Source organism: Athene cunicularia (assembly GCF_003259725.1).
Source record: "Athene cunicularia isolate RWA chromosome 5 unlocalized genomic scaffold, athCun1 chr5_part1, whole genome shotgun sequence".
NCBI lineage: Eukaryota > Metazoa > Chordata > Aves > Strigiformes > Strigidae > Athene > Athene cunicularia.
Window position 1 is genome coordinate 6,165,198 of NW_020799101.1, and position 16,849 is coordinate 6,182,046.

Below are 16,849 nucleotides of genomic sequence, written 5' to 3' on the forward strand. Positions count from 1 at the left end.
AGACCTGGTATATGCTGTTACTGTCTGATGTGGTAATTTTGGATCTATTGAACAATGACTTGTATACTTAGGGAAACTTCAGGGAAATACTACATGATCTAAATAAATTATACATGTCTAACTTATGTGAACAGTCTCTTCATAGAGAACTAGAGTTCTCTTTAGAATAACTGCTAGCAGTTTTCTTTAGAATGTTTGAGCCTACTGCAAAGATACAGAAACGAAGAACATCTCAAGCTACAGATGATTAGACAACCAAGTACACTCACTTCCATTACAACTTAGTTTCTAAATTTTGCTGTGTCTACTTTCCCTGTACAAAGCAGAACACAAAGAAAGAAAATACAGGTTGAGAAAAGTACTGTAAAAAGCACGTCTGTACATGGAAATCTATAAAACTCCGGATTGTAATGAGTGAAAAGTCTCCATGGCCACTGTATTTAGAAACTGCTGTCACTTCAGCAGATAGTGGGGAATACTCAAACCTTTTGCAAGTTAAGTTGGTATTTTCAGAATCAGAAAACTCTACCAGCACTAACAGTAACTCATGCTACTCGAGGAGTTATTCATATGGTGAGTTTATTGTGAGTTAAGAATACAGACAGTGTTTTAATACATGTGAAGGCTGTCACATATGCACTCTGGTTTTTGTTGTGTACTTGAGAGAAGCATTAATATAAACAAAGAAGCAAATAATTATATACATCTCCTTTCCCAGAAAATCTTTGAGGCGATTCCACCAGTGTGGCAGATCATTCTGTGCATTTAACTATCCAGTAAATATATACATTAAAATTTATTTATCCACAATTCTCAACATGTTTTGTTTTGGTATTTTAAAAATGTGAAGTAGTTATATGATTTTTGGTCTTGAATTTATTCTGTTTTTTTTAAGTTCTTTTAAGGCTAAATATGACCCACCACAATAATAAAAAAAAAAAATAAGAGAGGAAAAGGTAAAGCTTTAGACTCTCTACACTAGTATTTTGATTTTATTTTGCATTTTAAAATGTTTGTGGAATATACATATTATCTTCGCTGACATAAAGAAAAATATTTTAATAAGAAAGGAAAAGTAGGTCAGAAAGGTCCAAAAATCTAAACAGGTAAATATAGTTCTCATAGTATTAGTTTATACTCCATTCCGAAAATAATCTATAATCTAAACATAATCAGTGTGGTTTTGAGAAGCCTATTTAACAAGTCTTTTGCTATCATCGAGCCTTTCAATGGTCTAATTTCATGGTTCAGTTATCTTTTCAGACTTTGCTAAAACTATGGGCTTCACTGTACCTGCAGTAATTGTTGCCCGTGGGGCAGGTTCAAAGAAATCAGTGCTTTTATTAGCGCACAGCATAGCTTGAAAATTTAAACGTGGTAAATTCTGATCGACTATTTTCATGAATATCAGCTGTGGGTTTTGTTTAATTTTCAGTTACTAGAAAATTAAGAAAACATTCTTTTCTGTACATGTGGATTATTTTGTTGTCATTGAGGGTTGAGAAAAGACAATATTCATTTGGTTGTATCTCCAGGAATACCAGATTGACTATCTTTTTCTTCTTCCAACAAGATTAGTTCAGTTCTTGCCGAAGATGTCACGATAGTTCGAGAAACTGGAACATGAGATGAGGCCCCATCAATTTCAACTTTTTCACCCTCCATTGTTTCTTTAGGTGATAAGCTTTCTTGTGCATCAAAAAATACATCAGGTTTATCTGATGGGCTATCTTCATCTGAGATTCTTCCCTCTTTTTGACCCATCTCTTCTTTGTCAACAGTCTTAGCCTTTTTGGAAGGAGATGTGAAACCAAGCTTGGGAAATTTAAACCATCCAGTTTTTTCAGTTTGCTTAGAAGAATCATTATCTGACGTGTCAGCAGGTTTCACATCTTCTGGAACTGATTTTTTTACTTCTGTTTTTGAATCTGTGCTTGTTTCATCACCAGAAGATGAAAAGCCAATACTTGGAAGCCAAAATTTGAATCTTCCAGGAGATCTTTTACTCTCAGTCTTTTCTTTTTCATTGGTTATGTCTTTTTCTTCATCTTCTAGTGCTTCAGCTACATCCTCATCTTTAGAGAGAGGACCTGCAGTTATTCCCTCTGGTGACCTATCAGGAAGACTCTCTTCAAGTTTACTGGAAGGTTTTACTTCACCAGGAAATGTTTTTAACTTTGTCAAACTTACTTCTCCACTAGATTCTTCAGCCTCACTGTGTGGTTGGTCAGATAGTTTAAGCTCAGCACTGCCAGTCCTCTGTGCTCCGAGGCTTTCATCGGCACATTTAGGTTTGCTCACTGGTATACCTTCTGTTGAAGATGGTTGCTGGACTAGCACCTCTAAGTTGCTATGTGATTCAGGCAATTTCACCTTGAGCAGTGAGAATCCCAAAGTAGCAGTTTTGACTTCTGATGAGAGAATCTCTGATTCTTTCAGTATTTCAGTAGTGTAAATCTCACACCTTTCAATAGCGACATGTTCAGGTTCTACTTTCTCACTCACTTCTTGGCCTTCTACATACGACCACTGAATGTCTTGCCCTGCATTTGAAGGGGAGGACTCTACGGTAGTAGTCATCTGTGCTGTTTTAATGTTAGGTTCAGTCAGTGTTAGAATTTTGCTTTTTGCTTTTTGGATACCACCCTCTAGAGCCTCTAGTGTTTGTTCAGGGATAGCAGAGCTTTCTTGCAGTTGCACTACTTCAATGTCAGTACTAGATCCCTTTGGATCTGTTACCACTTTTGACACGGAAACATCAGCTTCAATTGGGAGAACTCTGAAAGTGAATCTTGGTATTTTTAGTTTGGGAATTTTTATATTTACTTCTGGGCAACCTTGTGATTTGTCCACTGTTTCTGCTGTTATTCCAGCAGATGTTTCCATATGATCTAGAGTTGGAATTTTCAGGCCAATAGATCCTTCTGGTTTTTGAAACTGCATTTCTGTTGTGCCTATTTCAGTTTTAGATACCGAATCAGATTCTGACTTTGGCAAATTGATATCACCTTCAAAATCCTTCACTTCTGAATGCAACACTCCGAACTTTGGAATCTTATACTTGTATGTTTTAATTTTACTTGTTTCTGCTCTATCTTCTACTTGCACTTCCACCCCTGCAGACTTGTCCTTTTCAACACTTTTCACTTGATATTTAATTTCAGGATCTACTCTAGCAATTCTAACATCCACCTTTACTCCTGGAACTTCCACCTTTAGATCTTCCAGCTTAGCTGTAACATAAGCACCATTTTCCGATCCTTTTGTTGTAGACCATTCACATGTAGGCCTTTTTAATTGGCTTCCTTCACTGTCTTTTCCTATCATTTTCATCTCACCCTTTATCTTTCCTTTTTTAATTACTGCCTCTTGATTTTGAATATCTAGCTCTCCTGCTGAAAGACTAACATCTATTTTGTCCTGTGTTGCATCCAGAGAAATTTCAGCTGATGACGGTTTACATCCTGCTCCTGAAGTCTCTAACTTAGTGGAACTTTCTACCTTTGGGACTTCTACAACCTGTGATTTGACTTTATGCTCTTGAAGGGTCAGAGTACAAGTAGGAAACCTATCCGTTAGACTGTTGTCTTTGTCAGTTTCTGAAGCACTTAAGTATGATTTAGACAATTCTGCAGAAGACACTATGAATTCTGAAGTATGCATTTTTTGTCCTTCAGCACCATGCTTAACTATGTCTGCGTAAGTTTCAGGAATATTCACTCTATATGTTTTTTCTGTAGATAATGAAATATCTCCTTCTATCTTTGACAAGCTAACATCAGAACTCTTCACAGAATCTCCTACTTTTGGAATCCCTTCTTTTCCAATAGTAATGTCAGCAACTGCATGTGGTAATGAGAAGGCATTTTCAGCAATACTTGTTTCAGTTTGTACTTTGGCAGAGGGAATGCCTGCCTGAGATTTTTCCATACTTCTTTCAATATCAGCACCTTTTTTTTCCTTTAAGGATGTTCTGCCAAATGTAGGTATTCTAAATTTTGGCATTTTAAACCATCCCTGGTGTTCTTCAGTCTGAACTTCTTCAGCTTTTATTTCTTGTTCTTTTTTAAATTTGATTTCTTTCTCCTCAAGGCTCTCAATAGCTCCCTCTGCCATTGGTTTAGACCCTGACTGAGGGCTTATGTCTACCTTCGGAGCTTCAACGTCAGCTGTCAGAACTTGGGGTGTTTTTATCTTAGAAACACTTACTCCTGGGTCTGACATATCAGATGTAAGTTCTGGTGCTGGAATTCCCACAGAAATGTCAGCAATTTCATTTGTTGTTTTCATCTGGGGTAGCTCAGCTTCTATTTTTGGAGAGCTGATCTCTGGCTCTGGGCCTTTCCCTTTTGTTAGGGAGAGTCCAAACTTCGGCTTCTGAAATTTGGGCATTTTAATCTTCCCTTCAGGACCTTCCAACTTCATCTTTCTTCCACCCACAACTGATGATCTTTCTGTTACTATTTCAGGGCTCCTCAGTTCAGTTGAAGCTTCTCCTTTGGTGAACTTAATACCTGTTTTTTGAAGGGTATCTTCATCAGTAGAACTTGATTGTAGGACAACCTGTTGAAAACTCCCCTCTGGGGGAGGCAGAGCAGCATCAATCTTTGCTGAGCTGACTGCCATTTCAGTTTGAGCAGCTCCAGTTTCCATTTTGGAAAACTCCAGAGTGGGGATCTTAACATCAGCCAGTTTTATGCTTATTTGTGCCCCTTCTGTTCTTTCAGAATGACTACTTTCTATATCAGGTATCTGTATTGAATCATCACCCTCTCTTTCTGTTTTAGGAACAGTAGTATCAGCTTCAACTTTTGGTGAATGAGTCTGAGATTTGGGAACCTTGATCTTGGAGAGCGAAATTTTAGGCATGACAAATTGGGGCTTTTTAATTGGACTTTTTTGTTCAACTTTTCCTGCAGATATTTCCAGATCAAGGGCTGGCCCAGTATCTTGATCATCAGTTGCAGTTCCTCTCACTTCTGAGTCTATTGGGCCTGACATTAGAGCAAGTTTATGATCTTCCAAATTTGCTCCAGAATCCAGTTTAACACTTGCTTCTTTCTTTGGTGACCAACTGAAGGATGGCATTTTAAATTTTGGCATTTTGAAATGTCCTTCTTTTTCTTCTCCATCTCCATCTTGCTTTATTTCCCCTTTCATTTTTAGTGCTGCATCTGAATCATGACTATCACTGTCTGGTTTTGGAATAGAAATGTCAGCTGATGGGAGGTGAACATCAGCCTCTGATGCCTTATTATCATCTTTGGTTATTTTGACTTCAGGGCTGTAAGTTTCTGTTCCTGTACCATATTCCACCTCCAAATTTGGTGCTTCAACAGCAATGTCAGCTATTTCTATCATTGCTTTTAGTTGGGGAACCTTGACTTCTGGTTTGGATTGGCTAACTTCTTTTTCTGACCCTTTCCCTTTTGAATGTGTAATTCCAAACTTTGGCATTTGGAATTTAGACATTTTTGTTTTCCCTTCAGGACCTTCAATTTTTATTTCTACATCACCAACAGCAATTTCATTTGATTTTCTTTCAACATTTCCGTCAGGACTCTTCACCTCAAGAGAGCCTTCAGTTAACATCTTAATAGGTGAGGTGGAGAGGCTGGCATTAGCAGCAGCTGATTTCAATGTCAGGTCATCTTCTTCACGTGTAGGAAGTATGACCTCACCTGTAGGCATCCTAATATCCATCTCTATTTTGGGAGCTTTGACTTCTGGTTTGGAAAATTCCAAAGTAGGGACTGTATCTTTTGGCATTTTTATGCCCATTCCTGCCTGTTCGCCACTACTCCCTTTCTCAGATTTCTGTACTGAAACACATTCTTTTTCTTGTTTGGGACCACAAATGTCAGTTTCCAGTATGGGCAGAGAGACCTGGACTTTTTGACCCTTAATTTTAGGGAATGAGATCTTTGGCATGATAAAATGGGGCTTCTTGTTTCTGCCCTTTTCACCATCTTTTTCTGTTGATGTATCATATTCCCCATGAGGGTATTTATTCTCAGGAGTGGGACGTGTTAATTCAGATTCTGTGTCTCCAGATGAAGTAGACAAAGTGGGTTCTTCCAGATGTCCCTCAACTTCAGAAGGAGCAATAGCTTCTTTCTTTGGTGACCAACTAAATGAAGGAAGTTTGAATTTTGATGTTTTAATTTTGTTTTCTTTCTCCTCAGTGTCCTTCTCTCCTGAAACTACTTCTTGCTCTGTCTTGCATTCTAAATCTGGGCCATGGATTTCTGCTTCTAATTTTGGCATGGTAACTTCCATTGATGGGAGACTGACATCCAGAGTTGGTGCATCCAGACCAAATTCAGGTGAAGGCTCGTGCATCAACACATCTAACTCAGCATTAGAGATCTGAGATTGTTTGTCAGTATCAGTATAAGTCATATCAGATGTTATCCTTCCCTGGGAAATGTCATATTCAACTTTGGAACCAACAATACATTCTGATGGTTTTCCCTTAGACCAAGAAATTCCAAATTTTGGTTTTCGGAATTTAGGAATTTTAACTGTAATCTCTGTGTCACCCACAGATATGTCAGCAGCTGAAGTTTTCTCTCCTGACGTCAGATTTCCTTGCTCCAAAGAACCATCTTCATTTAAAATTTCAAAATCATGTTCTGAAAGAACCTTATCAGCAAGAGATGATATTTTTGATTGTGGTTCTACCACATTTTTTTGATACTTAGTAAGAATAATATCCCCTTTTGGTAAATGGGAATCCCGTTCAATTTTAGAAGAACCAATGTCAACTTTGGAGAAACCCAAGCTAGGAATACTGAACTTAGTAGTTTTAGAGCCACTGTCTCCCTTAATATCCTGAAGAACGTTAGAGCTGACACCACCTGAAAGTACAGCTGGACTTTCCTCTGTTAAAGAATAACAAAGCGCTTCTGACACAGAAAATTCATCTCCAGATTTACTCTGTGCCTGAGATTTAGAACTTCTAGAAAGGGAAACAGTAGGAATTCTAAAGAGAGAAGTTTTAGGTTTACCAGAATCATCCTCTTTTAGGGAGGAAGAATCGAAAGCAAGCTCTACGCCGGGCGCTTGGACCTCGACACCGGGCAGGGTCACATCAACTTTGGCGGTTCCCATAGGCACCGTCACTTGGGGCTCCTTCAGGCTGACGTCCATGTCAGCGGCCACGGGGCCCTTGGCCTCTTTACTGCTGGACCAGCCAAAGGAAGGCATGCCGAACTTGGGCATCTTGAACTTGCCGTCCTTGGTCTTTGCAGCCTCCTTCTCGGGGGCTTTGGCTTCCCCATCCAGGGTGAGGGCCACCTCGGGCGCCTGCAGGTCCACACTGGCCTTTGGCAGGGTGATATCGACGGAGGGGAGGCTGATGTCCACCTTGGGAGCTTTGATGTCAGCCTTGGGCATTTTGAGGGAGGGCTTCTCCAGGTTCCAACAGGCCCCTTCAGTTTTGATGTCGGCTTTGACACTGAGCACGGGGCCCTCATCTGCTGCTGTCATGGTGGCGGAGGGAAGGTCAACCTCTGCGGAGGTCAGGCTGACCTCACCTTCGGGCACTTCCACCTTGGGGAGCGACACTCCGAATTTGGGCTTGTCGAACCTGGGCATCTTCAACTTCCCCTTCAAGCCGGCACCTTCCAGCTCGGCACCATCTAGCGAGCCTTCGGCAGAGGGCACTTTGAGGTCTATGTCAGGTGCCTGGATGTCGAAGGAGCCTTCGACGGAGGGTACTTTGATTTCCGGGGCCTCAGTGCTGACAGCACCGGCCTTGAGGTCTGCCTCTGGGAGGCTGCCATCGACTTTGTATAGGCTGAGGTCTGCGTCAAGTTTGGGAGCCTTGATGGTTGGCTTGGAGAAGGCCACGCTGGGCACCTTGACTTTCGGCATGTGTAGTTTCATGCTACCACCCTCAACTTTGCCAGGAGCAACCTCCAGGCTGCCTTCAGCCTCGGGACCCTGCAGGGCGACTTCACCCTTCCGGACTTCAGCTTGGGCTTTGGGCAGCGAGACCTCGGCCTTTGGCAGGCTGACCTGCACCTGGGGAGCTTTGACTTTGGGCAGCTTGACGCTGGGCATCTTGAATCGAGCTTTTTCGCCGTCTCCTGTGGCGGCCGTCTCAATGGTCACCTCCAAGCCGGGTGCTTGGATCTCGGCCCCAGGCAGGGTCACATCGACTTCGGTGGATCCTGAGGGCACTGTCACTTGGGGCTCCTTCAGGCTGACGTCCATATTAGCGGCCACGGTGCCCTTGGCCTCTTTGCTGCTGGACCAGCCAAAGGAAGGCATGCCGAACTTGGGCATCTTGAACTTGCCATCCTTGGTCTTTGCAGCCTCCTTCTCAGGGGCTTTGGCTTCCCCATCCAGGGTGAGGGCCGCCTCGGGCGCCTGCATCTCCACACTGGCCTTTGGCATGGTGACATCGACGGAGGGGAGGCTGATGTCCACCTTGGGAGCTTTGATGTCAGCCTTGGGCATTTTGAGGGAGGGCTTCTCCAGCTTCCAGCCGGCCCCTTCCATAGTGACGTCAGCTTTGAGTCCCAGCGTGGGTCCCTCCCCTGATGCTGTCATGGTGGCGGAGGGAGGGTCAACCTCTGCGGAGGTCAGGCTGACCTCACCTTCGGGCACTTCCACCTTGGGGAGCGACACTCCGAATTTGGGCTTGTCAAACCTGGGCATCTTCAGCTTCCCCTTCAAGCCGGCGCCTTCCAGCTCGGCCCCGTCCAGCGAGCCTTCAGCAGAGGGCACTTTGAGGTCTATGTCAGGTGCCTGGATCTCGAGGGAGTCTTCAACGGAGGGCACCTTGATTTCGGGGGCCTCAACACTGACGGCACCAGCCTTGAGTTCTGCCTCTGGGAGGCTGGCATCGACTTTGTGCAGGCTGACGTCTGCGTCCAGTTTGGGAGACTTGACGGTCGGCTTGGAGAAGGCCACGCTGGGCATCTTGAATTTTGGCATGTGTATTTTCATGTCGATGCCATCAACTTTGCCAGGAGACACCTCCAGGCTACCTTCGGAGTCGGGGCCATGCAGGGCAATTTGACCCTCCTGGACCTCGGCCTGGACGTTGGGCAGCGAGACCTCGGCCTTTGGCAGGCTGACCTGCACCTGGGGAGCTTTGACTTTGGGCAGCTTGACGTCGGGCATCTTGAATCGAGCTTTCTCGCCTTCTCCTGTGGCAGCCATCTCGACAGTCACCTCCACACCGTGTGCTTGGATCTCGGCCCCGGGTAGGGTCACGTCGACTTCCGTGGTTCCTGAGGGCACTGTCACTTGGGGCTCCTTCAGGCTGACGTCCATGTCAGCGGCCACCGTGCCCTTGGCCTCTTTGCTGCTCGACCAGCCAAAGGAAGGCATGCCGAACTTGGGCATCTTGAACTTGCCATCCTTGGTCTTTGCAGCCTCCTTCTCAGGGGCTTTGGCTTCCCCTTCCAGGGTGAGGGCCAATTCGGGCGCCTGCAGGTCCACACTGGTCTTTGGCAGGGTGACATCGACGGAGGGGAGGCTGATGTCCACCTTGGGAGCTTTGATGTCAGCCTTGGGCATTTTGAGGGAGGGCTTCTCCAGCTTCCAACCGGCCCCTTCCATAGTGACGTCGGCTTTGAGTCCCAGCGTGGGTCCCTCCCCTGCAGCTGTCACGGTGGTGGAGGGAAGGTCAACCTCTGCGGAGGGCAGGCTGACCTCACCTTCGGGCCCTTCCACTTTGGGGAGCAACACTCCAAATTTGGGCTTGACAAACCTGGGCATCTTCAGCTTCCCTTTCAAGGTGGCTCCTTCCAGCTCGGCCCCGTCCAGCGAGCCTTCGGCAGGGGGCACTTTGAGGTCTATGTCAGGTGCCTGGATCTCAAGTGAGCCTTCAACGGAGGGCACCTTGATGTCGGTGGCCTCAATGCTGATGGCACCGGCCTTCAGGTCTGCCTCTGGGAGTCTGGTGTCGACTTTGTGCAGGCTGACGTCTGCGTCCATTTTGGGAGACTTGACGGTCGGCATGGAGAAGGCCACGCTGGGCACCTTGACTTTCGGCATGTGTAGTTTCATGCCGCTGCCCTCAACTTTGCCGGCAGCAACCTCCAGGCTGCCTTCGGCCTTGGGGCCCTGCAGGGCCATTTCGCCCTCCTGGACTTCAGCCTGGGCTTTGGGCAGCAAGACCTCGGCCTTTGGCAGGCTGACCTGCACCTGGGGAGCTTTGATTTTGGGCAGCTTGACGTCAGGCATCTTGAATCGACCTTTCTCACCTTCTCCTGTGGCGGCCATCTCAACGCTCACCTCCACGCCATGCGTTTGGATCTCGGAGCTGGGCAGTGTCACGTCGACTTCGGTGGTTCCCGAGGGTACTGTCACTTGGGGCTCCTTCAGGCTGACGTCCATGTCAGCGGCCACCTTGCTCTTGGCCTCTTTGCTGCTGGACCAGCCAAAGGAAGGCATGCCGAACTTGGGCATCTTGAACTTGCCATCCTTGGTCTTTGCGGCCTCCTTCTCAGGGGCTTTGGCTTCCCCATCCAGGGTGAGGGCCGCCTCGGGCAACTGCAGGTCCACACTTGTCTTTGGCAGGGTGACATCGACGGAGGGGAGGCTGATGTCCACCTTGGGAGCTTTGATGTCAGCCTTGGGCATTTTGAGGGAGGGCTTCTCCAGCTTCCAGCTGGCCCCTTCCATAGTGACATCGGCTTTGAGGCCCAGCGCGTGGCCCTCCCCTGCTGCTGTCATGGTGGCGGAGGGGAGGTCAACCTCTGCGGAGGTCAGGCTGACCTCACCTTCGGGCACTTCCTCTTTGGGGAGCGACACTCCGAATTTGGGCTTGTGGAACTTGGGCATCTTCAACTTCCCCTTTAAGCTGGCGCCTTCCACCTCGGCCCCGTCTATTACTCCTTCGGCAGAGGGCACTTTGAGGTCTATGTCAGGTGCCTGGATCTCAAGGGACCCTTCAACGGAGGGCACATTTATGTTGGGGGCCTCAACGCTGATGACACCCGTCTTGAGTTCTGCCTCTGGAACGATGGTGACGACTTTGTGCAGGCTGACTTCTGCGTCCATTTTGGGAGACTTGACGGTTGGCTTGGAGAAGGCCACGCTGGGCATCTTGACTTTCGGCATGTGTATTTTCATGGAACCCCCCTCAACTTTGCAAGGAGCAACCTCCAGGCTGCCTTCGGCTTCGGGGTCCTGCAAAGCCACTTCACCCTCCTGGACTTCAGCCTGGGCTTTGGGCAGCGAGACCTCGGCCTTTGGCAGGCTGACCTGCACCTGGGGAGCTTTGACTTTGGGCAGCTTGACGCTGGGCATCTTGACGTCAGGCATCTTGAATCGAGCTTTCTCGCCTTCTCCTGTGGTGGCCATCCCGACAGTCACCTCCATGTCAGGTGCTTGGATCTCGGCCCCGGGCAGGGTCACGTCAACTTCGGTGGTTCCCGACGTCACCGTCACTTGGGGCTCCTTCAGGCTGACGTCCATGTCAGCGGCCACGGTGCCCTTGGCCTCTTTGCTGCTGGACCAGCCAAAGGAAGGCATGCCGAACTTGGGCATCTTGAACTTGCCGTCCTTGGTCTTTGCAGCCTCCTTCTCAGGGGCTTGGGCTTCCCCATCCAGGGTGAGGGCCGCCTCGGGCGCCTGCATCTCCACGCTGGCCTTTGGCAGGGTGACATCGACGGAGGGGAGGCTGATGTCCACCTTGGGAGCTTTGATGTCAGCCTTGGGCATTTTGAGGGAGGGCTTCTCCAGCTTCCAGCCGGCCCCTTCCATAGTGACGTCGGCTTTGAGGCCCAGCGCGTGGCCCTCCCCTGCTGCTGTCATGGTGGCGGAGGGGAGGTCAACCTCTGCGGAGGTCAGGCTGACCTCACCTTCGGGCACTTCCTCTTTGGGGAGCGACACTCCGAATTTGGGCTTGTGGAACTTGGGCATCTTCAACTTCCCCTTTAAGCTGGCGCCTTCCACCTCGGCCCCGTCTATTACTCCTTCGGCAGAGGGCACTTTGAGGTCTATGTCAGGTGCCTGGATCTCAAGGGACCCTTCAACGGAGGGCACCTTTATGTTGGGGGCCTCAACGCTGATGACACCAGTCTTGAGTTCTGCCTCTGGGAGGATGGTGACGACTTTGTGCAGGCTGACTTCTGCGTCCATTTTGGGAGACTTGATGGTTGGCTTGGAGAAGGCCACGCTGGGCATCCTGACTTTCGGCATGTGTATTTTCATGGAACCACCCTCAACTTTGCCAGGAGACACCTCCAGGCTGCCTTCGGCTTCAGGGTCCTGCAAAGCCACTTCACCCTCCTGGACTTCAGCCTGGGCTTTGGGCAGCAAGACCTCGGCCTTTGGCAGGCTGACCTGCACCTGGGGAGCTTTGACTTTGGGCAGCTTGACGCTGGGCATCTTGACGTCAGGCATCTTGAATCGAGCTTTCTCGCCTTCTCCTGTGGTGGCCATCCCGACAGTCACCTCCATGTCAGGTGCTTGGATCTCGGCCCCGGGCAGGGTCACGTCAACTTCGGTGGTTCCCGACGTCACCGTCACTTGGGGCTCCTTCAGGCTGACGTCCATGTCAGCGGCCACGGTGCCCTTGGCCTCTTTGCTGCTGGACCAGCCAAAGGAAGGCATGCCGAACTTGGGCATCTTGAACTTGCCGTCCTTGGTCTTTGCAGCCTCCTTCTCAGGGGCTTGGGCTTCCCCATCCAGGGTGAGGGCCGCCTCGGGCGCCTGCATCTCCACGCTGGCCTTTGGCAGGGTGACATCGACGGAGGGGAGGCTGATGTCCACCTTGGGAGCTTTGATGTCAGCCTTGGGTATTTTGAGGGAGGGCTTCTCCAGCTTCCAGCCGGCCCCTTCCATAGTGACGTCGGCTTTGAGGCCCAGCGCGTGGGTCTCCCCTGCGGCTGTCATGGTGGCAGAGGGGAGGTCAATCTCTGCGGAGGGCAGGCTGACCTCACCTTCGGGCACTTCCACCTTGGGGAGCGACACTCCGAATTTGGGCTTGTCGAACCTGGGTATCTTCAACTTCCCCTTCAAGCCAGCGTCTTCCAGCTCGGCCCCGTCCAGCGAGCCTTCAGCAGAGGGCACTTTGAGGTCTATGTCAGGTGCCTGGATCTCGAGGGAGCCTTCAACGGAGGGCACCTTGATTTCGGGGGCCTCAACACTGACGGCACCGGCCTTGAGTTCTGCCTCTGGGAGGCTGGCATCGACTTTGTGCAGGCTGACGTCTGCGTCCAGTTTGGGAGGCTTGACAGTCGGCTTGGAGAAGGCCACGCTGGGCATCTTGAATTTTGGCATGTATATTTTCATGTCGCTGCCATCAACTTTGCCAGGAGACACCTCCAGGCTGCCTTCGGAGTCGGGGCCCTGCAGGACAATTTGACCCTCCTGGACCTCGGCCTGGACGTTGGGCAGCGAGACCTCGGCCTTTGGCAGGCTGACCTGCACCTGGGGAGCTTTGACTTTGGGCAGCTTGACGCTGGGCATCTTGAATCGAGCTTTCTCACCTTCTCCTGTGGCGGCCGTCTTGGCCATCACCTCCACACCGGGTGCATGGATCTCAGCCCTGGGCAGGGTCACGTCGACTTCGGTCATTTCCGAGGGCACCGACACTTGGGGCTCCTTCAGGCTGATGTCCATATCAGCGGCCACAGTGTCCTTGACCTCTTTGCTGCTGGACCAGCCAAAGGAAGGCATGCCGAACTTGGGCATCTTGAACTTGCCATCCTTGGTCTTTGCGGCGTCCTTCTCAGGGGCTTTGGCTTCCCCATCCAGCGTGAGGGCCGCCTCGGGCACCTGCAGGTCGACGCTGGCCTTTGGCAGGGTGACATCGACAGAGGGGAGGCTGATGTCCACCTTGGGAGCTTTGATGTCAGCCTTGGGCATTTTGAGGGAGGGCTTCTCCAGCTTCCAGCTGGCCCCTTCAGTTTTGACGTCGGCTTTGAGTCCAAGGGTGGGTCCCTCCCCTGCAGCTGTCACGGTGGCGGAGGGAAGGTCAACCTCTGCGGAGGGCAGGCTGACCTCTCCTCCGGGCACTTCCACCTTGGGGAGCGACAATCCAAATTTGGGCTTGTCGAACCTGGGCATCTTCAACTTCCCCTTCAAGCCGGCGCCTTCCAGCTTGGCCCCGTCCAGCGAGCCTTCAGCAGAGGGCACTTTGAGGTCTATGTCAGGTGCCTGGATCTCAAGGGAGCCTTCAACGGAAGGCACCTTGATATCAGGGGCCTCAATGCTGATGGCACTGGCCTTCAGGTCTGCCTCTGGGAGTCTGGTGTCGACTTTGTGCAGGCTGACGTCTGCGTCCATTTTGGGAGACTTGACGGTTGGCTTGGAGTCCACGCTGGGCACCTTGACTTTTGGCATGTGTATTTTCATGCTACCACCCTCAACTTTGCCAGGAGCAACCTCCAGGCTGCCTTTGGCCTCGGGACCCTGCAGGGCGACTTCAACCTCCTGGACTTCGGCCTGGGCTTTGGGCAGCGAGACCTCGGCCTTTGGCAGGCTGACCTGCACCTGGGGAGCTTTGACTTTGGGCAGCTTGAGGTCGGGCTTCTTGAATCGAGCTTTCTCACCATCTCCAGCAGCTGCAGTCTCGACGGTCACCTCCACGTCGGGTGCTTGGATCTCGGCCCCAGGCAGGGTCACATTGACTTCGGCGGTTCCCGAGGGCACTGTCACTTGGGGCTCCTTCAGGCTGACGTCCATGTCAGCGGCCACGGTGCTCTTGGCCTCTTTGCTGCTGGACCAGCCAAAGGAAGGCATGCCGAACTTGGGCATCTTGAACTTGTTGTCCTTGGTCTTTGTAGCCTCCTTCTCGGGGGCTTTGGCTTCCCCTTCCACAGTGAGGGCCGCCTCGGGCGCCTGCAGGTCAACGCTTGTCTTTGGAAGGGTGACATCGATGGAGGGGAGGCTGATGTCCACCTTGGGAGCTTTGATATCAATTTGTTTATTTTGAGATAATTCCTCTGTGTTCTTTGATGCTGTACTGTGTTCACTGTTAGTTATTTCAGTTTCAGGTTTTGTAATCAGTATTTCTCCAACTTTGTCTTCCAAATTTATCTTCCTCTTCGAAGTTTTCTCAGTCAGGTCTTTCAGACTTGGTATCTGGACTTCTGGCATTTGTCCTATATCCTTGTCACTTGTTTTTCCTTTGGAAATTCCGATTTTAATTTCAGCACTTGGAATCTTCATTTCTTCTGCTGATACACTCATCTCTGGTTTTGCACCTGCTTCTGTGAGTTTTCCTTCCCTGTCACTGAATGTACCTTCTGTTTGCCCTGTCTCCTCCTTTGTAGTTGCCCAAGTAAATGTAGGTAATTTAAACTTTGGCAGTCTGAATTTGCTTTCTTTTCCCTCTATATCTTTTTCTCCTGTCTTCATGCTGATGTCCATCTTCAATGTTTTATCAGCTGTGGGCATACCATCTTCCTCTGTCTCTGGCTTTTTTGTAGTATCTACTGATTCAACTGTGCTTTCTTCTCTTGGAATTTTCACGTCAGCTTTAGGCGTTTTGGATATTTTGAGTGATGGCATTTGTATTTTCCAAGTAGATACATCTGATTCTGCATCAGGCATGTGAGGTTTCACATCCAAATTGCTGCCATCCTCTGAACTTGTATCAGCTCTTTTTTCTGGTACTGAATGTGGAACGTCACTTCCTGGTTTGGCTTTTTCAGTCTCTGTCGCTTTTCTTTTGGGCATTGAAATCCCAAATTTTGTTTTCTGAATTGTTAGTATTTGTGTGTCTTCTGCTTCTTTTTCTCTTGTTTCCAGTGTGTCGGATGTTGCGTGTAATTCTGCTTTAGCAGTGCCTATTTCTAGACCTTTTACCTGTATAGATCCTTGTGCTGTGTGTCCCATCATGTCTATGTTTATTCCACTTTCTCCTTCTGTTTTTTCTCCTGGTCCTTTCTGTTTCTTTTTTCGTGATTTTGATGAGGTCTGTGTTTGTTTAGTTGGGCTTTCTTTCAGATCAGGTGTTTCTAAACTGGGCTTTGTTATCTGGGTTGTTACAGCTGGTACTTCAGGTACAGTAAATTTTGATGTCAATTCTTTGTCTTTTTTAATGCTTATTTCAACTTCAGGGCGTTTTTTTGTGTGAGATGGAATGCCATTTTTCATGTCTTTTAACTCTTTTGTTAAATTTTCTTCTACCTCCCCTGTTTTAATTTCATAAGCAGGAGATGTGGTATATTCAACAGTTAGGATTTCAGGATTTTCCAGGCTGATATCTTCTTTATGTGTTTTTTCTTTTTCAGATAACAGTGTAGTTTTTATTTCTCTTTTTTGCTTGTCTTGTGGTTCTGGTTTGGATCTGTGCATTTTGAATCCAATGCTAGGGAACTTCAGTTTCTTTTGGCTTCCTTTTTTTTCTTTGATACGGACTTCTTGTTGAAATTGAGACTCTGTGTCTGTGCTTGTAGGGGAAATATCCTGCACAGCAGGCTCATATGCATCTGATGTACTGTGAGATCTTCTGTGCCCCAGTATCTTTTTATTTTTAATTGACTGGAATTTTGGCCATGATAACCTGTCTTTTTTAGGTCTCTTGCTTCTTCCTACCCTTTGGCTTACAATTAACGTTTCCCTGTCTTCTTCTGAAATGGCTTTTCCCGAAACATGTACTGTTTCTTCAGGAATGCTCTCGCTGAGTTCTTTTTCCTGAAACAACAAAGAGTAGTCAGAAAATTAAAATAAACTAAATATAGATGCAACACTAAACAAAATACTGTAAAATGTATAGGAAAATGTGCTTTTAATTCACAGTATCTATTTGTTATATCAAAAATTCCTGAAAATAGTGTATGTAATGCAGGTAGAAATTACACAAACCAAATGGATTCTGACAGTAATATGTGGATTTCTGAAGGTTTATGTTCTTTGCAAAACATTGCAGTAA

At 48.1% G+C, this 16,849-nt stretch overlaps 1 protein-coding gene across 1 annotated transcript in view; it reads right to left on the reverse strand.

Annotated features, from left to right (window-relative positions):
• Window positions 1-562: 562 nt before the first annotated feature.
• AHNAK2 (AHNAK nucleoprotein 2) overlaps window positions 563-16,849 on the reverse strand; it is a 46,005-nt gene continuing 29,718 nt past the window's right edge. The window contains exon 7 of the mRNA XM_026849211.1: window positions 563-16,611. Within this exon, the coding sequence (XP_026705012.1) occupies window positions 1,516-16,611 (15,096 nt within the window). The 3' untranslated portion in view covers window positions 563-1,515. The remainder of the gene's footprint in view (window positions 16,612-16,849) is intronic.